At 38.1% G+C, this 27,319-nt stretch overlaps 1 protein-coding gene across 6 annotated transcripts in view; it reads left to right on the top strand.

Moving 5' to 3' along the window:
- The window catches only part of SGK3 (serum/glucocorticoid regulated kinase family member 3), a 157,604-nt gene extending 140,478 nt beyond the window's left edge, over positions 1-17,126 (top strand). For 5 of the 6 annotated variants that reach the window (XM_004372546.2, XM_023727768.1, XM_023727766.1 and 2 more), the window contains 4 exons: positions 2,005-2,100; positions 4,552-4,707; positions 7,782-7,871; positions 14,290-17,126. In XM_004372546.2, coding sequence (XP_004372603.1) covers positions 2,005-2,100; positions 4,552-4,707; positions 7,782-7,871; positions 14,290-14,460 — 513 coding nt within the window. In that variant the 3' untranslated portion in view covers positions 14,461-17,126. Of the gene's footprint in view, positions 1-2,004; positions 2,101-4,551; positions 4,708-5,739; positions 5,865-7,781; positions 7,872-14,289 lie in introns of all 6 variants that reach the window. The other variant, XR_002823350.1, reaches the window with a different exon arrangement.
- The last annotated feature ends 10,193 nt before the right edge of the window (positions 17,127-27,319 follow it).

The raw sequence follows: 27,319 nt of genomic DNA, 5'->3' as shown, positions 1-27,319 counted from the left end.
GGGGTTGTTAACCAATGTCATAAACCAGCATGTGTGTTACTGTTACATGAGAAACTATCTGTTCTGTAAGCCTTCACCTGAAGCACAATAAAATATTAAAAAAAAAAAAAAGATTAGGTAGGAAGCATAGGGGCAGTGAGTTTATGTTAATGGGGGAGGAACAACTCAGAGAAGGAGGGTGAGAATGGTTGCACAACTTGAAGAATGTAATCAGTGTCACTGAACTGTACACTTACAAACTGTTGAATTGGTGTCTGTTCTGCTGTGTACAGTCGTGCGCTGCATAACGGCCGTTCAGGCAACATCCAACCACATATATGTCCATAATCCCATAAGGTTATAACTGAGTTTTGAAATCCTGATCAGAGAACAGGAAGTAGTGGACGTAACTGGATGTATTGAACACATCTTTGCGCACACAACACGTGTGTCTCATGTCTCTCGTATACAAAGCACTTGCACTGCCGGGCATATAATGGTACGGTACATATATAACCTATAATACATATGTCTTGATAGTCATAATAAACGCCTGTGTTACTGGCTTATGCATGTACTGTATATTGTTATTTTAATGTGAACTTACCCTACTTACAAATAAAAAGTTTACCGTGTAACAGCGTATGCTTTAACTCCTAGGTAGCAGCATCCAATCTCGTGTATTGGGCATTTCTTGGGTGTTGTAGCATTATCTGTTTTCTTTTGAAAATATTACCATGAAGTGCATCATGGCTCCCAAACGCAGCAAAACCAGTGCTAGTGGAAGCAGCAGCAAGAGGCAAAGAAGTATCGATTTGGAAGTGAAACAAAAGGTTACTAAACAACACAAAGGTGGAAAATCAGTGAATACTATTGTTTGCGATTTAGGCATGGTCGCACAACATCCAAATCACGTAACGTCCTGTGTCACAGAACGTATCATGGACGTTAAACAACGCATGACTATATTCTCAGCAATAACAAAAATAAATTTGTTTTTAAAAAAAGAAAAAGTATGAAAAAATGATTCACGTAAGACTTGTAATCAAGATCAGAAGCTTAATAAAAGTGTCTATAAGTAATGATTATTTACTTTGAAATGTACCATTTTCTTCTTTTCTCTCTGTAATCTAACCCCAAGCTCTTGAATATATTTGAAGTCATTCTGTTTTGGTTTATGTATGAAGAAATGTTTTTTGTGAAGGTGTATTGATTTCGTAGTTAACACTCTTTCTTAAGTCTATAGTTTTTAGAAAGGAAACACAAGTTATTTTGTTGCCTAAATCTAAATGTGATCATAAAATTGTTAAACTTCTAAAAATTTATTTGGCCATTTGTTTTGGATCATATAAAAAAAGTTTAAGAGGAAATGTTTTTCTTACATATACTTGATGTGGAAAGAGGAAATATGTGTTTTGGAATCTAAAATTAAAATTCGCCATCTTCTATGTGTGAAATTGTGATGTGTTTAAAATTTTTCACATTAAAATGCAAATAATCATCTAGCTTACACAACTTTTCTAAGTAACATATTCAGAGAATTACTATTGTAGTTTTTAAGTAAGAATGAAATTAATTTCTTTTTTACATTGAAAAGAAAAAAAGGAATATATTTGACACATTGAGAACTCCTTCAAGGAAAAAGTGTGATGAATAATGACCCGAGGAACTTCCAAAATCAGCTAATCTTGTAAAAGCCTTTCCCCCTACAATATATGTTTTACCCACTTAGTGTGAAAGATTCCATACTGCTGTTCTCTTCTGTTTGTCTTAGCTGCATCAGAATTTCTGGAGGAGTTGCTAGAATATGTGTATTTTGAAAAAATATCCCAGTTCATTCTGAAGAGTAGCCCTGCCTAAGAACCACTGTGATAGAATGAGAGTCCCCCAGCCCATTGAAAGTCAAGAAAACAGGTTTTTAGTGTGATAGTAAAACCTAAAATTTGTTAAATTTCTGAATTGTTCCTAAATTTTAATTGTCTGAGTTGTTTATTGAAATAGTCTAATATTTAATCTTTTGTATAGTACCTTGCACCCGAAGTAATCAGAAAACAGCCCTATGACAATACTGTGGATTGGTGGTGCCTTGGTGCTGTTCTGTATGAAATGCTATATGGATTGGTATGTATTTCCGTTCTTTCATGACTATTTCAGTATATTGTAATTAATTTGAATTTTCTCTCTCTCTCTGTCTGATAATCTTGTGAGAACACTAACAGAGTAACAGAGCAATAACCTGGTTAAATGAATCAAAGAACACGTTAGGGATATGCACAAAAAGTAAATCTTTTCGTTTTACTAGTTTTTTTAAGTTGATATAATTATTTCTCTCTCATATTAACCACTCCTTCAGATATTCTCATTCCACTGTCATTTTTAGAAATAGACACCTAGTTGTGACGTTAAAATTACCCACTTAGCTTCTTTGAACCCAACAATAAACCAAAACCAAACCCGTGGCCATTGAGTCAGTTCCAACTCACAGCAACACTATAGATAGTTTAGCTTAATTAGTAAAGTATTTCTGCCTTGAGTATTATGCTCTTTTAAAGAATTATCTTTGTGGGATCAAACTGACAACAGTAACTTGGAAGGTTAGACGAGAAACTCAGAGAGCAGTAAGTTTATGTTGAGGGTGGTGGAATAATTTGGAAAAGGATTGCATAACTTGAAGAATGTAGTCAGTGTCACTGGATTGTACATGTAGAAACTGTTGAAATGGTGTATCTTTTGCTGTGTATATTTTCACTAAAAAAAAAAAAAGTTACCCACTTTCATTGTATTTACCCCAAACATCATTCCTGCCTAATTTCAAAAAGATGAAAGAAAAAAAATTTGTATTTATCAACGTATTGCTTAATTTAAAAAAATAACGCATTTGAGTATTTGCCTTGCAGTTTGTTTTCATAGGATTTAATTAATACGCTGATTCTCAGCTTTTTCGCCACTGGGGATTCTGTATTCCCTTTCTCATAAACACCATGTCCTGATGATTTCATGGAAGAACAAGTGATGCTTACTGAGTAATTAATTTCTTCAATTTTTATTAAAGACCCATAAAGCCAGCGAGATCTTCTGATTAACATGAGTTAACTAGTTTTCCTGCACTGAGCTAATGTTCCAACCAAAACCAGTTTCGGCAGTTTAGTTAGCTTACATATCCTTAGAAGGAAGTAAATGTTTGCTTTCCTTCAGGCATTTGAAATATTCAGAGTAGTCCCTAGACGCCCTTCATGATCCCTTAGTTGTACATTGACATCGTGCTGGGAGCCATGCTCTAATGCTCAATGCTGACACGGACACTGCTGATCCTAAATATGGCTGTCAGCTGAGACCTGAGCGGGGTTTGTGTATTGTTGTTGTTTTTCCTGAAAACTGGAGCTCTCGGTGAAATTCTGTACATGATGTACATTTTAGAGCATTTGTTTCCTGTTAATTTTGAATGATAGATACCTGTGAAAGCCAACAGTATCTCTTTGTCCTTGACTAGGACCCCCTTGTTGAAAGATCTAGTTTTATGGTTATGACTATAACATTTGATAACCACTTTATATCTTCTCTTCTCCAAGTGCTGGATATTTACCTTCTTGATATTTCAACATCCTTTGAATTTCTTTAGAGGACTTTTAAAGTATAACATACTAACGTTGTATGTAAAATGCAATTGATACAGAAGGGAACATTTGAAACATATGCTTCATTAATGAGACTTAATTTTTATTAACTGTTTAAAAATTAAATTTAAAAAACTAAAAAATGAAGTCCCCCCCATAAAAAAGTGACAAGCCTATAAGTTCCCTTTACTTCAGAACTAAAGGACTAACTGGCATTCACCTGTTGACGCCGTATCCCCAGCGCGAAGTGCAGCACCGTCTTGTCGTTGTCACAGGTACTTAGGGAGGAGTGCTATCTTCAGGTCTCTGTCTCACTCTGGTTTAATTAGTTTATTCCAAAATCAGCAAGAAATTACTTAGTGTTGATGTGTGTTGAATCTCTGTTTCCAATAATTTTATCACTGTGCCCATGAGGAGGTTGGTTATTGTTTTTTCTGAAGTAGATACTATTACAAGTTTTATACAATTTAACACTTGCCCATAAGGTGCTAATGAACAAATGAACTGGCCCTAATTCATCCAGTGAACATGTATTAAACTTTGTGGTGTGCTGGGCCTTGGAATCTCAGGGCACCAGGAAACCACACTACAAATGTGCACGTGCCCAAAAGGCCTTGCGTGTCTGCGACTGTCCAGACTGCCGCCTGCAGATGGAGACCAAACCCAAAAACCCCTTGCTGTTGAGTCAGTTCCGACTCATAGAGACCCTGTAGGACAGAGAAGAACTGCCCCATAGGGTTTCCAAGGCCATGAATCTTTACGGAAGCAGACTGCCACATCTTTCTCCTATGGAGCAGCCGGTGGGTTCAGACCTCTAGTTAGCAGCTGAGCACTTTAACCACTGTGCCACCAGGGCTCCTAGATGGAGACCAGACCCTACAGTTTTAACCCAATTTTGGTATAGTTCAGTTACCGCTTAATTTCTTTATTTTGATTTATTTATTTATTTATTTTTTAGCCTCCTTTTTATTGCCGAGATGTTGCTGAGATGTATGACAATATTCTTCACAAGCCCCTAAATTTGAGGCCTGGAGTGAGCCTCACAGCCTGGTCCATTCTAGAAGAACTCCTTGAGAAAGACAGGCAAAATCGGCTCGGTGCCAGAGAAGACTTTGTATGTAACGTCTTTCCCAATACTGACTGTATTTAAGCTTATTTAAAATTGGGAGGAGAATCCTTGTTTTCTGTGATGACTGCAGCCTTCAAGAACAGCACCCTGAGAAAGAAACATACATGTCTCCGCAGTCGTTGCCAGTATTTATATAGAGCTGAACAGTGCTTAGAGCACTTGTACAAGCATTTTTTCATTCGATTTTCATAACAGAGTGATTTATTTGATTTTCATTTATAACAGTTTCCCCTTCTGTCCCTTCTTTTTAAAAAATGTTGTGTGGCGTACATTTTTTTCAACTACCTAAATTTTTAAATCATTTTATTTAACAAGAATTTGTTAGGTGCCTTCTGCTGCATGAGGTAATAATACCTTTTGCTCTGAACTAGCATGAAATCACTTTGTTATGAGAATTTGGTGACACCTTGAAATTCTTATGGAATCTGCAGGATTGTTTGTTTTGATTCAGGATAATTAAATTGCTAGTGGAGTTACCAGTGTTATGTTAGTGTGTCAGTAAACTCACAAACGATTGAGGAACGTGAACTTTTAATTTTCTTTCTCAGAAATTCTTGGAGGCTGTTTATCAGTCTTGAACTTGATCTGTGGCTAATGAACTTTTCTAATATTGCGTCCCACCCACAACCCCTGCCCCGCCCCCAATTCAGCGGGTAGCTCCACCAATAGTTTGCTGTGGAGCTCACAGTCCATAGTCCAGTTTCAGTCAGTCTTGCTCCTATTCCTGACCTCCATGCTCCTGTGACTTTTTGTTAAATTCACTGGCAGAAATCGCAACCCTGGGTGAATCCAACTGTCTCTAACCTCCTGGGCTGCTGAACAGTGTGGAAGAAAGTTACACAACTGGGCATGTTGAAGCCACTGTAAAATCATAATCACTAAGCTCCTGTGTGTTTCCCCCCTGCCTGATAATGCTCCTTTGTTTCTCTGTTCAGCTGACTCTCCTACTCTCTGTAATAGCTAGTTCAAGCCTTCTCTCCAAACTTTCTGATTCCTTTTCTTCTTCCTCACTTTTAGCAGATGCCTCCTATTTTATAAGGAAAATGGAACCACTAGAGAGGAACTAACTCAACTTCTTGCTACCATATTTGCAGACCTACATACATCTGCACCTACCATTTCCTTCTCTTGTAGTGGAAAAGGTCAGTTTCTACCTATGCGCTGGATCCCGACCCCTTGCAAGGAGTCTGTGAATGCTTTTTTCTGCACGGACAACTGCTCCCTTTTGTTCTCGTTCTTTCCAGTCAATAATTAAGTATCATGAAGTCTCTTTTCTCTTAAAGCAAACCAAAAACCCCTCAGCCCTACCGTCCTGCAAGCTACTACCCTATCTTCTCCCTTCCACAGCCAAACCTGTTGAAAGTTTTCTATACTCACTCTCCCTTTCCCAGTCTCTTCTCATCTCTCAGTCTACCACAGAATAGCTACTAGAACTGCTGGGTACTTGTCTTCCTTAGTGGGAGCTCTCAGCAGCATTTAAACTTGGAATTCTCTCGTGCTCCCTAGGTTTCACCAAGAGCACGCACCCATCTCACACTTTCCTTTTCTGAGCCCTCCTCCATAACCTTCTTTGTCAGGTCCTCTTCTTCAACCTGACCATTCAATTTTGCAGTTTCTTGGAGTTGTCCTAAGACCCTCTTTTTTCTGCTGTGTTCTCTTCCTGGAGAGGAATTTGTCCCATGGCTTTAGTCACGTGTATGTCGTTACCTCACACATTTATGTCTTCCGTCCAGGCCTCTCTTCTGAACTCTGTTGTTGTTGTGCTCTAGACTTAAATAATATCTGTCCGTTCGGCACTACCACTTGCGTTTCTGGAGAGTAACTCAAACTCAGCAGGTTTAAAAAAATTCCCCCTGCATTCCTTTTCTAATTAAATGACATCAGTGTCTATCCGATTGTTTGGGTCAGAAATCTGAGAATCATTCTTGATTCCTCTCTCTTCCTTACTTCCATATGCAGCCAACCCCCGGGTCCTGCTGCATCTGCCGACCAAATCTTTCCCATATCCAGACACTTCTCTTAGCCCCACTGTTACTACTCTTTGCCTACCCACTGGCATGTCTTGTGTGACTCAGTGGTAGATATTTTTCCTTTATCCAATCTTGACTCTCTAATCCATTTCCCCACTACAGCCAGAATGTCTTAAAAATAATAATTATACAGCTGTGACATTTCCCTACCTAAAACCCCTTGATGGTTTCTCATAACCCTAGAATAAAATCCAAAATTCTTAATGTAGTCCCCATATGATACAGCTCCTGCTACCTCTTTAACTTCACCTGTGTGACAATCCTCATCCTTCCCTATGCTACATCCATACTGGACTCTCATTTTCTTGACCAAACTAACCTCTTTGCCACCTCAGAACCTTTATATTCTTCCTGGAATGTTCTCCCCTCATTGTTTTGCCTGGGTAATTCTTACTCATCCTTCAGATCTCTGCTCAGACATTACTTTCTGTAAGAAGTGTTTTTTAACCCACCAAACTAGGTTAGATCCTACCTTTACGCTTCCGTGGCACCTTGCAGGAAAAAAAGCTGGAAGCAATACTGTGCCAAATTTGATACTGCCAATGAGAGTGAAAATTTTCTTGACAGTAGAACTTTTCACCTTGGTTTTACCTCTGTCCCACTGTGTAAAACTCTCTTGTCCTGACTTCTTGTTTGCCTCACCTATTCAGGTAATAATAGTAATTCTTTGTATGTGGTGCTTTTCACAGCACTTCTATTTTCATGTTTTCTTTATATTATTTTCATAGTGATTTTCGTATTTTCTGCTGATCCTTCAAACAGCCCTGTGAAGCATCCAGGGCAGAAATGTTAACACTTTACCTGTGAGGAAGCTGTGACTGGGAAGAGGATAACTTAGGTTAAAGCAGATAATTCTAAGTAACCGTCTTTCACATCTGGTCTGTCAGTCTTTCCAGTACACTGTTTTACTGTGTGAATAGCATAAACATGTATCTAAAAAGAATAATTGAGGAGCAAAATGGTAGTATTTTGGCATCTTAAAATTTCTTCAGAATTAGTAAAAACAAAAATATTTCTTTAATATTCCAGCTTGAAATTCAGAATCATCCTTTTTTTGAATCACTCAGCTGGACTGACCTTGTACAAAAGAAGATTCCACCACCATTTAATCCTAATGTGGTATGTATATATCCAAATCTTTTTTTCTAAACTGGTGTAACATAAAACTGTAGTTCATTGTAATTGTAGCAGTAGATCTCAAAATCTAACCTCACACGCTACTACCTTAGAACTGAAGCCACTCCTGAAGTTCACCTTTCAGCCAAAGATTAGACAGGCCTATGAAACAAACAATAACACACCTAGGGAATGTGCTTCTTAGTTCGAGCAAGTATACGAGACCAAATGGGCAACACCTGCCCGAAAGCAAAGGCAAGAAGACAGGAAAACCAGACGAATGGACAGTGGGAACCCAGGGTGGAAAGGGAAAGGGGGAGAGTGCTGACACATTGTGGGGATGGCAACCAATGTCACCAAACAATTTGTGTATAAAGTTTTGAATGAGAAACTAATTTGCACTCTAAACTTTCAACTGAAGCACAATGAATTTTTTAAAAAAATTTAAATGGAGTCAGTACCTAATTATTTGCAAAATATGTCACTCAGGATGGTTTACTGCTTTTCACAGAGGGCCAAGATTATATTCGGTTGATAAAAAATATCTTGCAGCACAGTAATTGTAGAGTGTTTTTGTGGAGCAGGTTTAAGAAAAGGATGAGCTTATTAGGTTAAAAAAAAGATGTAAATTAAAGTAACTATATTTTATTTTTATATATGCTAAAACGTTTTAAGTGACACTGATGCACTTTTCTTCCTAGATTGACTTAAAACCAAATACAGGGAAACATTTTTAATGGTAATGTAAATTGTTACATCCTTTTTGGAAAACAGTAAGACAGTATACCATAAAAATGTTCATGTTAGCTTGACTTGTTAAATCTACTGATGGGGATATTTCAGAAGTCTCCATCACCAAAGATACGCTTTACAGTATTAACAATGTTGGAATTTTTTGGAAAAAATATATAACAATAGAGAAATGATTAATAATCATCAGTGGGCCAGTAAGGATATTAGTAACTATTGATAGTTTCCTGTGTACCAGGCATTGTGATATATACTTGTGTGCACATAATACATAATTTACTCTTCAAATAAGCTACCAAGCTGCTACTGGTACTATTGTTGTTACTATACATGTTTTATAAATGAGGAAGTGGAAACCAGAGAGGTCATATAGCTGGATAAAAAGCGGCAGAGCCAGGATTTAAATCTTCTGACTCCAGAGTCAGTGTTCTTTCTGTTAAAGCAATATTGCCTTTTCTGGTTAAGTAAATGATAAATACTAAAATGACCAGAACGTCTTTATAATATTAAATCGAAACTTGGTAATTATTATTTTTGTAACTTATGATTATAATTGTAAAAATATGGATAAGGACTGGAAGAGAATATAAACCAAGATTGATTTGGGGTGGCAGGATCATCAGTGAATTTTGCTGTGAAACTTAGGGTATACTTTTTTAACGTTAGAGCAGGATAATGACAGCAGTGCGGGGAAGCAAGTATTATTTAGTCTCCTCGGGCTTCGTTAAAGGCTCGTTTTCTCTGCATAGCTCATAGCTGGTATTAGTTAATGGGTGTGATATTGTACACTTTTAGACATTACAGTGTTTGTAAACTTATTTCATGTAGCTCATCCAGAAGTGACTTTCGGAAGTGACTGTTAGGGACAATTTCTATTCCTAATTTCTGGAATTTATAGTAGGAACCCAGGACCCTTAAGAATGATCGACTTTTTCCTTTATGCTAAGAGTCACTGCGTTTAGATATCCTCAACGAAATGTGTCCTCAGGCACACTAAGGAGTAGGGACTCCTTCTAAGCAGCTTTAGAAATGGAAACATTGACTTCAGTCAGATACTTTCAGGTATCTGTGTCTCATTGGAAGTTAAGTTGTTAACCTCTCAAGCCCTTGTTTTTTTCTGACACGGATTGTGAGGTTTAATTTAGATAATGCTTGTAAAGCACCTGAGTTGCACATAGTAGGTATTCAATAAATATTAGTTCCCTTCTTCCTTTTCTTCTTTTTGAGAATTTGTCAGTTAAATATATATAGACACTTAGGTAGAAAATACAAAGAAATATGCCTTCAAGGAAATTACAGTTAGTTAAAGAGACAGACTATATATAAAGAAAAGTAACTATACAGTTAGCATGCATTAGGCATTCAGGTATGTGGATTGAATTATGTAATGTGAGGCAACAAAACAGATGCCTCATAATAATTTATGGCTAGATCTATGGAGGAAAAAAGGTGCCGACAGAAATTATCTTTGATGCTTACTCTTCCTAACTTTCAACAAACTGAATTCATTGGTTTTCAGTCTGGTTGATGTTTTAAATGTTAATAGGGTTACCACATTTTTGCAAATAACACACCTGTACATATAGCATGCCTAGGAAAATAATGTGCAGGGGGGTTGGGCGGTTGGCAAAAATGTACATAACACATGTTATTTGTGTAAAATTATGGTAGTTACTTAGAAAAAGGAAAGTTAGGTTTTGACCATACTGATTCAGTTTTTTTTTTAAAAAATAACAATAAGCTTGATCTTTGAGTCAAAGTTTTTATACTTTCCCTTTGAAAAAGTCATTAGGACCTTTTTTTTAAATTGTACTTTAGATGAAAGTTTACAGCTCAAGTTAATTTCTTATACAAAAATTTATAATACTGTTTTGTGACATTAGTTGCAGTCCCCACAATGTGGCAGCATTCTACCCCTTTCCACTCTGGGTTCCCTGTGTCCATTCGACCAGTTCCTGTCCCTTCCGGCCTTCTCATCCTGCTCTGGGACAGGAGCTGCCCCTTTGGTCTTGTGTATCTGATTGAACTAAGAAGCACATTCCTCACATGTATTATTTTTTATTTTACAGTCCTGTCTAATCTTTGTCTGAAGAGTGAGCTTCAGGAATAGTTTCAGTTCTGGGTTAACAGTGCGTCTGGGGGCCAAAGTTTTGGGGGTTCCTCTAGTCTCTGTCAGACCATGAAGTCTGGTCTTTTTATGTGAATTTGAGTTCTGTGTTTTTCTCCTGCACAGTCCAGAACTCTCTGTTGTGTTCCCTGTCAGGGTGGTCGTTGGTGGGCACCATCTAGTTCTTCTGGTCTCAGGCTGGTGTAGTCTCTGGTTCATTTGGTCCTTTAGTGATTTAGGCTAATATTTTCCTAATGTCTTTGGTTTTCTTCATTCTCCTTTGCTCCAAGTGATATCGGACCAATTTCTGTTTCTTAGATGGCCGCTCACTAGCTTTTAAGACCCCAGTAGCCACTCACCAAAGTGGGATGTAGAACATTTTCTTTATAAACTTTATTATGCCAGTTGACCTGGATGTCTCCCGAAACTGTGGTCCCCAGGCCCCGGTCCTGTCCCTCAAAGTGTTTAGATGTGTCCAGGAAACTTCTTAGCTTTTGCTTTGATCCAGTTGTGCTGACTTCCCCTGTACTGTGTGTTGTCCTTCCCTTCACCGAAGTTGACCCTTGTGTACTATCTAGTTAGTGAATTCCCCTCCTCCTCCCTCCCCACCCTCGTAACCATCAAAGAATGCTTTTTTCTGTGTTTAAACCTTTTCTTGAGTTCTTATAATAGTGGTCTCACGCAATATTTGTCCTTTTGTGACTGACTAATTTTACTCAGCATAATGCCCTCCAGATTTATCCATAATGTGAGATATTTCGGGGATTCATCATTGTTCTTTATCATTGCATAGTATTCCATTGTGTGTATGTACCATAGTTTGTTTATCCAGTCATCTGTTGATGGGCATTTAGGTTGTTTCCTTTTTTTTGCTATTGTGAATAGTGATGCAGTGAACATGGGTGTGCATATGTCTATTCGTGTGATGGTTCTTATTTCCCTCAAGTATATTCCTAGTAGTGGGATTGCTGGATTGTATGGTATTTGTTTTTAGCTTTTTAAGGAAGCGCCCAAAATCGTTTTCCAAAGTGGTTGTACCATTTTACATTCCCACCAGCAGTGTGTAAGAGTTCCAGTCTCTGCACAACTTCTCCAACATTTGTTATCTTGTGTTTTTTGGATTAGTGCCAGCCTTGTTGGGGTGAGATGGTATCTCATTGTAGTTGTGATTTGCCTCTTTCTGATGGCTAATGATCGTGATAAGCTTCAGTATTTCTGTGATTTCTTCTAGCAGTTAATAGGAGTGCTTCCAAAAAACACTATATTTAGTTGTATAAAATACTTTCAATTACGTGTGACCAAATAATCTGCATTATAAAAGTATCAGAATCAGTTTATTTCTCTGTTAACAATGGATAAGTATTCCTGAATTCTTTTTGTTTTAATCCTCAGAATTAGATTTGTATTACTAAATATTTAAATCATCTTAACTAAGTATTGGTTTCTTAATTTCATTTTCTCAGAAGTTACTATGATAGTTACTATGAAAGAGAAGGGATAATACCATTTAGCTAATACAAGGAGCCGTGGTGGCATAATGGTTTAAGTGCTCAGTTGCTAACCAAAAAGTCGGAGATTTGGACTCACCAGCAGCTCCTCTGGAGAAAAGCCCTGGCAATCTGCTCCCATAAAGATTAACCCATTGCCATTGAGTCGATTCTGACTCATAGCAATCCTGTAAGACAGAATAGAACTGCCCGGTAGGGTTTCCGAGGCACATCTGTGGATTTGAACTGCCAACATTTTTGATTAGCAGCCGAGCTCTGAACCACTACACCACTAGGGCTCCTCATAAAGCTTACAGCCTAGGAAACCCTATGGGGCAGTTGTACTCTGTTGTATAGGGTCGTTATGAGTCAGCTCACAACAACAATAATACAAGTAACGTAATGGGTAGTATTATCTCTCTCAGTACCAGCCATGAGGTCATTTGCAAAATGCTTATAAAGCCAAATATAATAACATTTCCTATCATTTATTGAGTGCCTTCTACATGTCAGATTCTGGGAATTTTATGTATTAACTCATCCTCACAGCAGACCTAAGAGATAGGCAACAGTATTCTCATTTTACAGAAGAGGAGACAAGCTCACAGAGTTAGGGTAACTTACATAAAGAATTACAGCTAGCAAATTTCACCACCAGAATTTAAAACTTTGTTGTAGTCTAGAGGCCATGTTTCTAGGGATATATTAAGAACTTGAGGACATGATATATGTATGTGTGTATATATACAAAATTTCTAGCATTTCTTTCTCATCTATGGGGGATTTTCTCATATGGAAGGCTGTGGCATTCTGGGTTTCCCTGGTCTCTGCTCAGATAGTAGCCCTATCAGGCTAATTATATCCTTGGTTTGTATTAATCTGTTCTAAATCCTCATCTGTTCACCTAGGTTAGGCTTGATGATTTGTACATTTTAAGAATTCCCTTCCCCTTAGGAGACCTGTAGTGCAATGGTTAAGCACTCCAATCAAAAGGATGCTGCCAATCGAAAGGATGGTGGTTTGAACGCAGCCACCCTGCATCTCTGCAGGAGATAGACCTTGCAATCTGCTTCTGTAAAGGTTACAGCCAAGAAAACCCCACGGGGCAGTTCTGCTCTGTCACATGGGGTTGCTATGAGTTGAAATTCACTCAAGGGCACCTAACAATAACAACCTCCCATTAGAGCAGAGATAGCATAGGGCTTCAGCGATGGGTTTGAAGAATGAATCACCTGAATTTGTATCCCAAGTTTTATTTGTAAACGTATCAGAAGGGGAGTGTCTGTTAGCCTTCATCAGATTCATAAAGGGAAATTAAGACCCACTTTCCTAGAACCTGGAGCCCTGGTGACGCACTGGTTAAGAGGTCGACTGCTAACCTAAAGGCTGGCAGTTTGAATCCACCAGCTGCTTCTTGGAAACCCTATGGGGTGGTTCTACTCTGTCCAATAGGGTCACTATAAGTCGGAATTGACCCCATGGCAACGGGGTCTTAGAACTTAAGCAGCCTATACACTTCATCTCCCATGTGCCTTGTCCCACTTAGGCCCTAGCCACATGCTTCATGATGTTCTCTGTAGCACAGTAAGTCACCCCACCCCACAGTTTTATGTATCACCCCTTCATTTCCTCATCAGAAGACTTCACCCATCCAGAATTGAGGAGCAAGATGAACAGACATATATGGCAGCTCAAATGCAAAGTGCTAACCTTATAACCTACCTGATCCCCTTCTCTGAACTTAGAGGTGGTGACGGGTGGAGGAGAAGGGCACCATTACAGTGCCTGGGATTCAGATTAGCATAGATTACCACTCTGTGATGCTGGCCTTCTTCCCCCACCTCCCTTCCCCCACCCAACAATAAGAACCTTAACTGTTACAAGTATAGGCCATCTCACCTAGATAATGAAAATCAAGAAAGGAAAAGCAGAAGAAATGTTTCAAAGAAAAGATGAAGTAGGAAGACATCTGAACTTGCCAGGAATAAATATACAAATTCATAATATAGTTTTAATGAAGGACTCAATTCATGAAAGAAAAGCTAAGGTGAATAATGGTGTGCTTTTGATGTTCTAGGCCGGACCAGATGATATCCGGAACTTTGATGCAGCATTTACAGAAGAAACAGTTCCATACTCTGTGTGTGTGTCCTCTGACTATTCCATAGTGAACGCCAGTGTGCTAGAGGCAGATGATGCATTCCTCGGCTTCTCCTATGCACCTCCTTCAGAAGACTTATTTTTGTGAACAGTTTGCCATTCAGAAAACAGCAAGCAAATGTAAACCTACGGATGGGACTGAAATACCTATTTGTGTGAATATATAAAAATTATGTCTAACTAGTGCCTCATTTTTACATGTAATGTTGAAAACTATGAAAAATGTATTTTCTGCTATATGCAAGAAAATAGGGCATTTCAAAGAGCTAAGTTTTGAATTAAAATTTGTGTTCTTGTTTATTAAGCTTATTTTTAACAGAAACTTTAAAAGCTATTATTCTTAGCATTAACCTATTTTTTAAGAAAACTCGTTTGCTATTGACTGTTTTTTCCCTCTGAGTTTACACTAACATCTACCCAAACTAGACTGTTTCTCAAGAATCTATTTCAGTTCAGTTAATATATATTAATGTCTTTGTAACTGTACTCTGAGTTTCGTTTTCAAGTCAGAACTATGCAATTGGTACATGGTGGTTTAAGAAGAAACCATATCTTTCCACATTAAATCACTATTTGAAATAATCAAGTCACGGTAGAATTGTAAAAGCTTAATTAACATATTGGCTACTCGTTAAACTTCGAATAACTGGTCATTCTTCAGATCGTTTAAGAATTAACAAAAAGAAATCCTTTTGCTTTTGAAATACCAGTTCAAATTTGTGAATTATTTTTTCTCCAGAGGAAAAGGAGAAGTTTAATAGTTAGAAATTTTAAGTGTTCCCAAAGACCTGAAGAGTAATAAGTACAGCTGGGTATTTTTTAGGTGGTGCCAAAAATGGATGTTTCTGTGTCATGTATTTATATTGCACGTATATTCTATTTATTTTCACATTTTTAGTTTTTGGTCTTGTGAATGTTTAATACACTGTTAAGTAGGTCTAAATCTTGGCATTTGCTTTTGCAAACAACTGTTTCAGAACTGTCTTCCTAATTAGTTGATAAGTGAAAAAAATTAGAGCTTTTTAGAGTATTTACCTAATTGGGAATTAAAAAGTATAGAGTATGAAATTCTAGGTCAATATAAGTATATACAGTTTCATTATGATATAACAAAAGTTAAAAATAATTCAAGCAGATGCATATTTAGAATCTTATGTCTGTTAGAAAAAGTATAAGAAACTGACCTTAAAATCATTACATAGAGTCAGGAAGGACGTTGGTGTTGAGGGAGAAGAACCACCATGTCTGTCTTCCAGTGTTGTGACGAAACCTCAGATACAAGGCCTCTGGCCAAGCGTCTGTGAATTCGTGTTGTTGGAACAATCATTATGTCCCTGGGGGTTGCAACTCTGTAAGCATGCAGTAGCTGAACCAAGAAAGAAGGCATATGCAGATTTCTGCAGAAATTATGATTCCATGAAGAATTTTGAGGAGATGAAGAAAGCTGGTATCTTTCCAAGTGTAAAATGATTTTGGAATGTAAAGAATTTCTTTGGACCAAGTTCCATGAAAGTTGTCACTGACCTGTGTTCTTGAACTATGAAGCATGACTCTGTGGGCTAAGGAATAGTTCTCTTGGAAAATAAACAATTAACAACAACAACAACAAAAAAAAACCATTACATAACTGCTAACTCATGCACTTGTAAAAGAGAATAATTACAGAAAAACTAAAAAAGAAGGCTTAACCTGGAATTCTTAGTTTGATGTGATTTTTAAAGTCATGTAGGAAACATCATTGTGGAAGGGTTTAGTGATCCAGTTTCAGTGCTCCAAGAACAAGCATTCTTTCCATGTATTTGTCTTGAGAAAGAAATCACACAAAAATATTTCACATCAGTTCCCCCTTGGCTTAAAAATGTTTAGCAGAATCGGAGGGGGAGTGCTTTTGTTAAATTAATACTGTTTACATCCAATACACTGAATCTTCCTTCAGAGGTAAGACTTTAATATTTACACTGTAAATATTTGGTTTATTTGGCACTACTGTAAATAAGTTGTGTAAGTTCTGCTTTTACACAAAGTTCCTTGCTTACTATAGAGCAAAATAAAAATTAGCTTCTTGTACGATTTTTCTTCTCAGCCACTCCTTAATTAAACTGCCAAAAATGGAAGTGCAATATTATATATTTTTAAGAACAAATTTTAAATAGAATTTTGATGTTTCTCAGATCTCAAGAAATCTATATAGATAATAAAAGATTAATGATCAACTAATGCCTGTTGTTATTTGAAATTAATATAATGGTTACGGTGATCATTGCAAAAATAATGTGTGTGACAGAGAAGAACGTAAAATTTTAACAGAAAATATGTGGACACATGTAAATTACTAAATTATCATAGGTTGGCATTTTTAACTTTAGGGAACAAAACCTCTTCCAGATTTTAAGTTTATCTCGTCTCTGAGAGCATGCCAGTTTTTTAGAAATACAGTCATGCGTTGCTTAACATCCAAGATAGGTTCTGTGAATAGGATGTTATATAATTTGAATGTTGTGTGAATATCATATTATATACTTAGCAAAGCTATATGGGAAGACTTTTGTTTCACTTCCAAATCAATGCTTCTTCTTTGCCTCTTGCTGCTGCTAATCACTAGCACTGGTTTTGCTGCCTTTGGGAGCCATGATACACTTCACGGTAATACTTTTGAAAGAAACAGATCACACTAAACACTCAAGAAACATGCAATATACAAGATTGGATGCTGCTGCCTACGAGTCAAAGCATACACTGTTATACAGTGAACTTTTTATTTGTAAGTAGGGAAAGTTCACATTAAAATAACTATGGAAAGTACAGTACATACATAAGCCAATAACATAGGTGTTTATTATGGCTATCAAGACATATGTGTTATAGGTTATATATGTACTGTCTGATTATGTGCCTGGCAGCGCAATAACATTGTATACAAGAGACATGAGACACACGTGTTGCATGCAGGAAGCTGTAACATTCTCTACATCCACTACCTCTTGTTCTCTGACTGGGACCTTATGGGACCACGGGCATATATGCAGTTGGACTTGCCCAAACAGACATTATGCGGCACTTGATTGTATTTTTGCCTTTTGAATACTTTGAACCATTTCAATGTGATTATTAAACTCAACAGTGTAAATGATGATTCTGTAACATTCTTGCTTTCTATAGCTCTTATCGCGTATGGTACAGTGTAGTGCTTTCCAACCATTCCTACATCAGCACTCACACAGAAAATTATCAACTTTGGCACACCTAGGGGAGGTGTTAAATGGCATAGACACAGCAACAGGTGCAGTGCATTAATATATACAAAGTTATAATATATAGGCATACTTTGGAGATATTGCGGGTTCGGTTCCAGACCACCACAATAAAGCAAGTATCACAATAAAGCGAGTCACAGAAATTTTTTTGTTCCCCAGTGCATATGAAAGTTATATTTACACTATACTGTAGTCTTAAAGTGTGCAATAGCATTGTGTCTAAAAAAAAGTACATACCTTAATTTAAAAATATTGCTTAAAAAATGCTAACCATCATCTGAGCTTCAGCAAGTCGTAATCTTTTTGCTGTGGAGGGTCTTGCCTCGATGTTGATGGCTGCTGACTGATCAGGGTGGTGGTTGCTGAAGGTTTGGGTGACTGTGGCGATTTCTTAAAATAAGACAGCAATGAAATTAGACTCATCAATTCACTCTTCCTTTCATGAAAGATTTTCTCTGTAGCAGGTGATGCTGTTTGATAGTATTTTACCCACAGTAGAACTTTTTTCAAAATTGGAGTCAATCCTCTCACGCCCTGCCAGTGCTTTATCAACTATGTTCATTATGTAATATTCTAAACCCTTTGTTGTCATTTCAACAATGTTCACAGCATCTTCACCAGAGTAGCTTTCATGTCAAAAAAACACATTCTTTGCTCATCCATAAGAAGCAACTCTTCATCTGTTAAAGTTTGGTCATGAGATTGCAGCAATTCAGTCACATTTTCAGACTCCACTTCTAATTCTAGTTCTCTTGCTATTTTCACCATATCTGCAGTTACTTCCTCCACTGAAGTCTTGAACCCCTCAAAGTCATCCATGAGGGTTGGAATTCAACTTCTAAACTCCTGTTAGTGTTGATATTTTGACTTCCATGAATCACGAATGTTCTTAATGGCATCTAGAATGATGAATACTTTCCAGAAGGATTTCAATTTACTTTGCCCAGATCCAATAGCAGAATAACTATCTATGGCAGCAGAACGAAACCCTGCCCAGTCCTGCGCCATCCTCACAGTTGTTGCTGTGTGTGAGCCTGTCGTTGCAGCCACTGTGTCAATCTATCTCATTGAGGGTCTTCCTCTTTTTCGCTGACCCTCTACTTAACAAAGCATGCCCTTCTCCATGGACTGGTCCCTTCCGATAACATGTCCGAAATAAACATGAGAGGACGTCTCGTTATCCTCGCTTCTGATGAGCATTCTGGCTGTACTTCTTCCAAGACAGATGTGTTCCTTCTTCTGGCAGTGCATGGTATATACAATAGTCTTCGTCAGCATCGTAATTCAAAGGCATTAATTCTTTTTCAGTCTTCCTTATTCATCGCCCAGCTTTTGCATGCATATGAGGCGGTTGAAAATACCATGGCTTGGGTCAGGGGCACCTTTGTCCTCAAAGTGACATCTTTGCTTTTCAACACTTTAAAGAGATCTTTTGCAGCAGATTTGCCCAATGCAATGTGTCATTTGATTTCCTGACTGCTGTTTCCATGGGTGTTGATTGTAGATCCAAGTAAAATGAAATCCTTGACAACTTCAATCTTTTCTCTGTTTATCATGATGTTGCTTATTGGTCCAGTTGTGAGGATTTTTGTTTCCTTTATATCTTAGTTATCTGGTGCTGCTATAACAAATACACAAATGGATGGCTTTAACAAACAGAAGTTTATTCTCTCACAGTCTAGTAGGCTAGAAGTTTGAATTTAGGGCATCAGCTCTAAGGGAAGGCTTCCTCTCTCTGTTGGTTCTGGAGGAAGGTCCTTGTCATCAATCTTCCCTTGGTCTAGGAGCTTCTCAGCACAGGAACCCCAGGTCCAAAGGACACACTCTGCTTCCGGCACTGTTTTCTTGGTATGAGGTCCCCAACTCTCTGCTCACTTCCCTTTCCTTTTATCTCTGGTAAGATAAAAGGTGATGCAGGCCACACCCCAGGGAAATTCCCTTTACCCTGAATCAGGGATGTGAACTGAGTGTTACATCCCACCCTAATCCTCTTTAACATAACCTAATCTTGCCTCATTAACCACAGGCAGAGAATAGGATTTATGACACAATTACGTCAATCACAAAATGGAGGACAACCATACAATACTGGGAATCATGGCCTAGCCAAACTGACAGATATTTTGGGGGGACACAATTCAAGTCCTCTTCACTTTCAGCAAGCAAGGTTGTGACATCTGCATATCGCAGGTTGTTACTGAGTCTTCCTCCAATCCTGATGTCATGTTCTTCTTCATATAGTCCAGCTTCTCTGATTATTTGTTCAGCATACAGATTGAATAAGTATGGTGAAAGGATACAACCCTAATGCACACCTTTCCTGATTTTAAACCACATAGTATCCCCTTGTTCTGTTCGAATGACTGCCTCTTGGTCTATGTACAGGTTCCTCATGATCACAATTAAGTGTTCTGGGATTCCCATTCTTCACAATGTTATCCATAATTTGTTATGTTCCACACAGTCAAATGCCTTTGCATAGTCAATAAAATGCAAGTAAATATCTTTTTTGGTATTCTCTGCTTTCAGCAAAGATCCGTCTGACATCAGCAGTGATATCCCTCATTCCATGTCCTCTTCTGAATCCAGCTTGAATTTCTGGCAGTTCCCTGTCCATGTACTGCAGCAACAGCTTTTGAATTATCTTCAGCAAAATTTCACTTGCGTGTGATGTTAATGATATTATTCAATGATTTCCACATTCTTTTGGATCACCTTTCTTTGGAATGGGCACAGATATGGATCTCTTCCAGTTGGCTAGCCAACTATTTGTCTACCAAATTTCTTGGCATAGAAGAGTGGGCGCGTCCAGCGCTGCATCCGTTTGTTGAAACATTTCAATTGATATTCCATCAACTCCTAGAGCCCTGTTTTTTGCCAATACCTTCTGTGCAACTTGGACTTCTTCCTTCAATACCATCGGTTCTTGATCATATGCTACCTCCTGAAATGGCTGAACATCGACCAAATCTTCTTGCTACAGTGATCTGTGTATTCCTTCCATCTGCTTTTGATGCTTCCTGCGTCGTTCACTATTTTCCCCCAAATAATCCTTCAATATTGCAACTCCAGGCTTCAAATTTTTCTTTCAGCTTGAGAAATGCCAAGCATGTTCTTCCCCGTTGGTTTTCTAACTCTAAGTCTTTGCACATTTCATTATAATACTTAGTCTTCTCGAGACTCCCTTTGAAATATTCTGTTCAGCTCTTTTACTTCATCATTTCTTCCATTTGCTTTAGCTGCTCTGTGTTTAAAAGCAAGTTTCAGGGTTCTTCTGACATCCATGTTGGTCTTTTCCTTCTTTCTTTTTTTAAATGACCTTTTGCTTTCTTCATGTATGATGTCCTTGATGGCATCTATAGCCTAACAAAATATATGTCTTAAATAAGAAGACTTGAAAGTTGAAATTACTCCTTGTCCTTGGGCTGCAGAATGGATGTTGTGTTAGCAGGCATGTAAACAACATTAATCTCCTTGTACATCTCCATCAGAGCTCTTGGGTGACCAGGTGCATTGTCAATGAGCAGTAATATTTTGAAAGGAATCTTTTTTCCTGAGCAGAAGGTCTCAACAGTGGGCTTAAAATATACACTAAACCATGTTGTAAAAAGATGTGCTGTCATCCAGGCTTTGATATTCCATTTATAGAGCACAGGCAGAGTAGAGTTAGCATAATTCTTAAGGGCCCTAGGACTTTCAGAATAGTAAATGAGCATTGGCTTCAACTTAAGCCACAAGCTGCATTAGCCCCGAACAAGAGAGTCAGCCTGTCCTTTGAAACTTTGAAGCCAGACATTGACTTCTCTCTAGCTATGAAAGTCCAACATGGCATCTTCTTCCAATATATGGCTGTTTCATCTACATTGAAAATCTGTTGTTTAGTGTAGCCACCTTCATCAATTATCTTAGCTAGATCTTCTTTCTGCAGCTTCTATATCAGCACTTGATGCTTCACCTTGCACTTTTATGTTTTGGAGATGGCATCTTTCCTTAAACCTCATGAACCAAACTCTGCTAGCTTCAGACTTTTCTTCTACAGCTTCTTCATCTCTCTCAGCTTTCATGGAATTGAAGAGAGGGCCTTGTTTCGAGCACTGGTGGCGTAGTGGTTAAGAGCTTGGCTGCTGTCTTAGGCTGGGTTCTCTAGAGAAGCAAAAACAGTAAAGCATATAAATACGTATATATAGAGAGAGATTTATATCAAGGAAGCAGCTCACACGATTGTAGAGGCTGGAACGTACCAAGTCCATGGATCAGGATAGAGACTTCTCCTGATTCATGTAGCCACAGCGTCTGGGGAACCCAAGATCGGCAGGTCGGAGAGCAGGGCTCTTGCTCAAAGGCTGTGAAGATCGATGAATCCCAAGATCAGCAGGTAAGCTGCTAGCTAAAGTCCCGAGAACCGGAGGTCAGATGAACAAGAGGCAGCTGCAGGATCCAGGGAGGGCAAAAGACAGAATGTCCACTTATATTCAGATGCAGGCTACATGCCCAAGGAAACTTCTTGACTACTCATGGCAGATCCCATCATGGGGGCGATCACATATAAACACTGAGAATCATGGCCCAGCCAAATTGACACAGAATCTTAACTCTGACAGCTGCTAACCAAAAGATCAGTTTGTTCCTTGGAAACCCTATGGGGCAGTTCTACTCTGTCCTATAGGGTCACTGTAAGTAAGAATCAACTCAGTGCAACAGGTTTGGTTTGGTTTGGTTTAGGGCCTTGTTCTGGATTAGGCTTTGGCTTAAGGGAATGTTGTGGCTGGTCTGATCTTCTATCCACACCACTAAAACTTTCTTCATATCAGCAACAAGGCTGTTTTGCTTTCTTATCATTCATGTGTTCACTAGAGTAGCACTTTTAATTTCCTCCAAGAACTTTTCCTTTGCATTCAAAACTTGGCTAACTACTATAAACATAAGTTTGAAAATAGCATTATAATTAAACAATTGAAATAAACACTAGAAGGAAAGTAGTAGTTTCTTTTTTCTATAAAAATGGTCCATATGTTACTTAAGAAGCAGAGTTATATTTTTTAAAATATTATATTTTTTATAAAAGTTCTCATTCAACATTTTCTATGCATGTTGTTCAATGACATTGGTTACATTCTTCAAATTGTGTAACATTCTCATTATTTTTGTTCTAGTTATTCCGTTCCCAATGACCTAGTCTCACTGCCCCCCAACCTTCTCATCTATGCTTTGGAGTAACTGTTAATCATTTGGTCTTATATGGATAATTTTTTAAAGGAGCCCATTACTCAAAGGTGATATTCTTTATCAGCTAACTTGCTATCTAGCTGAAGGGTGACTTCAAGGGAAATTTTTGGTTCAAGGTTTGAGGAGTGACTCAGGGCAGTAGTCTCGGGAATTCCTCCAGTCTCAGTGGGTCCAGTGAGTGTGAATTTTGGGGGAATTTGAAGTTCTGTTCCACATTTTTGTCTCGTTCTATCAGGACCCATTTAGTGTTTAAAAAAAAAAAAAAAAAAAACTCGGCTAACTGTTTGGTGTAAGAGGCCAAGCTTTCAGCCTGTCTTGGCATTTGACATGCCTTCCTCACTAAGCGTAATCATTTGTAGCTTTTGATTTAAACTGAGAGGCATGGAGGACATTGCAGGGTTATTAATTGGCCTAACTTCAATACTATCATGTCTCAGGGAATAGGGAGACTGAGGAGAGGGAGAAAGATAGGAGAACAGCCGGTTAGTGGAGCAGTCAGAACACACACAACATTTATTAAGTTTGTCTTCTTATATGGGTGCAGATTGTGGTGCCCCAAGACAATTATAATAGTAACATCAAAGATTACTGATCACAGATCGCCATAACAGATATAATTATGAAATTCTTGCAGTATTACAAGAATTACCAAAATGTGACACAGAGACACAAAGTGAGCACATGCTATTGGAAAAATAGCGCTTATAGACTTGCTTGATGCAGGGTTGCCACAAACCTTCAATTTGTAAAAACTGCAATATCTATTATTTAAAGTGAAGCACAATAAAACGAGGTATGCGTGTACAAAAATAATTTTTTAATTTAAGAAATTTACAAGGGGAACCAACAAACTCTGTTCAGATATTATTTCAGCAATTGTAAATATCTGAAGAGTGATTTAAATATTCTGAGTTTTTGTCACTAAAACTTATCACTATAAAAAATTTACCAACATCTTTTTAGCATACTAGTAACTCGTACAGTGATTATCTGTAAACATATTGATATTGCAAAACTCTACAAAAATATTTGAGTCATTCTTCGGAATATCACGTACCATGTACTGTGTGAAAAGTGGAAGAATGTGTGCAGGAACATTTTTGTTAATACTAGAATGATTTCTTCAATAAAGCATGTTTAAATTGATAATTTGTCATACATGCAGTCTGGAAGTTAACTCTATTTTTTATGTGAAATTTTCTGCTGCTTGCCTTTAAAGGTAACGTTCTACTTTTGTTGGTTTTTGCAGATTATTCCATATCCCATGTTTGTTCAGGTGCTCAAAAAGGGTTCACTGCTATAAAAAGATTGGGGTTCTTCTTTGCCACGTTTCTTCTCCTTTGTTCACCAGTATTAAGATAAATTGCTCTCTAATTTCCCTTGATAGCATTCCAATCTGAGATTTATGTCATTTACTATTTTAGATGTCTTGCCAATATTATACAGTCATCCATTTGTAATCCTTAAAACATGTCATTTAGTAGTTAAAAGAATCCCGACACAAAGGTATTTCTTATTTCACTGTTTTATTCTGTATTATGCCCATTTTTACAATGGTAATTAAGGCAGAAAGAAAAATAGCATCTCAAAATGTAACTTTTCTATACTTTATCCAAAGTCAAGATATAGAAAAAGGTAAAACAATACTGCACACAGAAAAAGGTCAATAGAGAATTGTAACTTGAGAGTGATATTTACAGGAGTGACTTAGCCAAAGGATCCTACAAATGAAAAAATAATTTTACATTTTGTGCAGAAAGTGATGGATTACTGTAAGTCTCAGGGAATAGTTTAAAACAAAGAATTACATCACTCTAGATAACCCTAAGGAGCCCCTGGTGGTGCAGGCATTAAGCAGCTCTGCTGCTAACTGAAAGGTGGTGGTTTGAATTCGCCAGCTGCTCCATGGGAGAAAGATGTGGCAGTCTATTTCCATAAAGATTTATAGCCTTCTGAGCAGTGTCTGGGATCTCAGAAGCTTCTAAGTGGCCATCTAAGGTAAGATACGTCTGCTGGTCCCACCTCATCTGGAGCAAAGGAGAATGAAAAAAACCAAAGACAGAAGGGAAAGATTAGTCCAAAGGACTAATGGACCACAACTACCACAGCTTCCATCAGACTGAGTCCAGCACAACTAGATAGATGGTGCCCGGCTCCCACCACCGACTGCTCTGACAGGGATCACAATAGAGGGTTCTGGACAGAGCTGGAGAAAAATGTAGAACAAAATTCTAACTCACAGAAAAAGACCAGACTTACTGGTCTGATGGAGACTGGAGAAACCCCAAGAGTATGGCCCCTAGACACTCTTTTAATTCAGTACTGAAGTCACTCCTGAGGTTCACCCTTCAGCCAAAGATTAGACAGGCCCAAAAAACAAACAATAATACACATAGCTTAACCATGTAGACGAGATAAATGGGCACCCCAGCCCAGGGACAAGGACAAGAAGGCAGGAAGGGACAGGAAAGCTGGACTAATGGAAATGGGGAACCCAAAGTGGAGAATGGGAGAATGTTGACATGTGTTGGGGTTAGCAACCAATGTAACAAAACAGTATGTGTATTAATTGCTTAATGAAAAACTAGTTTTCTCCATAAACCTTCACCTAAAGCACAATTAAAAAAAAAAAAAGATTTATGGCCTTGGAAACCCTATGGGGCAGTTCTACTCTGTCCTATAGGGTAGCTATGAGTCGGAATCGATTGGACAGCAGCGGGTTTTGTTTTTGGTTTTAGATAACCCTGCTTACTGGAAGAACCAAGCATGTTTGATTTTGAAAATTTTTCACTCAAATGTCACTGGTAAATTAGAAGATTTTAGCAGACTCAGTTGATATAAAAATCCATTATTGCTTTAGTACAGAAATGAACTCTTACAGTCATTAACTGATAAATTAAAACTTTAAAATATATGGATGTCTTCTTGAAGAATTTATTCTGTCTTAAAATACAAGGCCCATCGTCAGACCACAGTCTATCCTTCCCATCTGAAATAGTATTCATGACCACAGACTTGCAGTACAAGAAAATGTGGACAGTCCCTTTGGTGTTGGGCCTTGATTGCTACCACAGGAAAACATTTTCCTCACCACAGCACTAATATAGGAGCCCCGGTGGCACAGTGGATAAGTGCTTGGCTGCCAACCAAAAGGTTTGAACCCACCAGTGGCTCAGCTCCGTGGGAGAAAAGACCTGGCAATCTGCTCCTGTAAAGATTACAGCCTAGGAAACCCTATGGGGCAGCTCTACTTTGTCATATACCAAAACAAAACACCAAACCCGTTGCAGTCGAGTCGATTCTGACTCATAGTGACCCTACAGGACACAGTAGAACTGTCCCATAGAGTTTCCAAGGAGCAACTGGCATCTAGAACTGCCAACCTTTTTGTTAGCAGCCTGACCTCTTAACTACTGTGCCACAAGGGCCCCACTCTGTCATATAGGGTTGCTATAAGTTGGAATCAACTTGGCAGCACACAATAACCACTAATATAGATTCTACCCGCCCCACCCCCCGAAACTCTGAGGTGTTTTGTCACCCTTATTAAAGACTGAAAGGATGGTCTTAATTACTTTTCCACAGAAAGTGGTCCAATACTTCTCTTCCCCACCTCCCACCCCCCGCCCCTGAAACAGGATTAATAACTATACAAAGTAATACTAACTGGGGAAGGGTTAGCACAGTTTTTAAGTTTTGTGTTTTTGTTGTTGTTGTTTGTAACAGCATGATTGAGATATAAGTCTCATACCATACAATTCACCTGTGTAAACTATACCATTCGATGGCTTTTGGTGTATTCACAGAGCTGCGCAACATCACCACAATCAATTTTAGAACATTTTATCTCCCCAAAAAGAAACTTGTATGCTTTATCCATCACCCCCTTATTTCCTCTCACCCCTCCCATCCCTTGGCAACCACTAATCTACTGTGTGTCTCTATAGATTTGGGTATTCTGGACATTTCGTATAAATGGAATCATACAGTATGTCTGGCTATTTCACTTAGCATAATGTTTTCAAGATTCTTCCATACCGTAGCATGTATCAATAGTACTTCACTACTTTTGTGGCTAAATAATATTCCATTGTGTGGACATATACATTTTATTTTTCTATTCATCAGCTGACGGACATTTGTTTCCACTCTTTGGCTATTATGAATAATGATGAACATTGGTAACTTTTTTGTGTGGACAAATGTTTTCATTTCATTTACAATATGCTGAGTCATATTGTAACTCTAGGTTTAACATTTTGAAGAACTTCCAGATTGTTTTCCAAACGGCTGCATCATTTTAAATTCCCACCAGCAAAGTTTTTAAGTTTTTAAACAAACATCAATGTTACCGGGCCTTAAAAAAAACCATGGTCTCGGGGAACATCTAGCTCAATTGGCATAACACAGCTTATAAAGACAATGCTCTACATTCTACCTTGGTGAGTAGTGTCTGGGGTCTTAAAA

Source organism: Trichechus manatus, unplaced genomic scaffold (genome assembly GCF_000243295.1).
Source record: "Trichechus manatus latirostris isolate Lorelei unplaced genomic scaffold, TriManLat1.0 scaffold00018, whole genome shotgun sequence".
In the NCBI taxonomy this organism is placed as follows: domain Eukaryota; kingdom Metazoa; phylum Chordata; class Mammalia; order Sirenia; family Trichechidae; genus Trichechus; species Trichechus manatus.
This window is presented reverse-complemented; position numbering and strand designations above follow the sequence as displayed.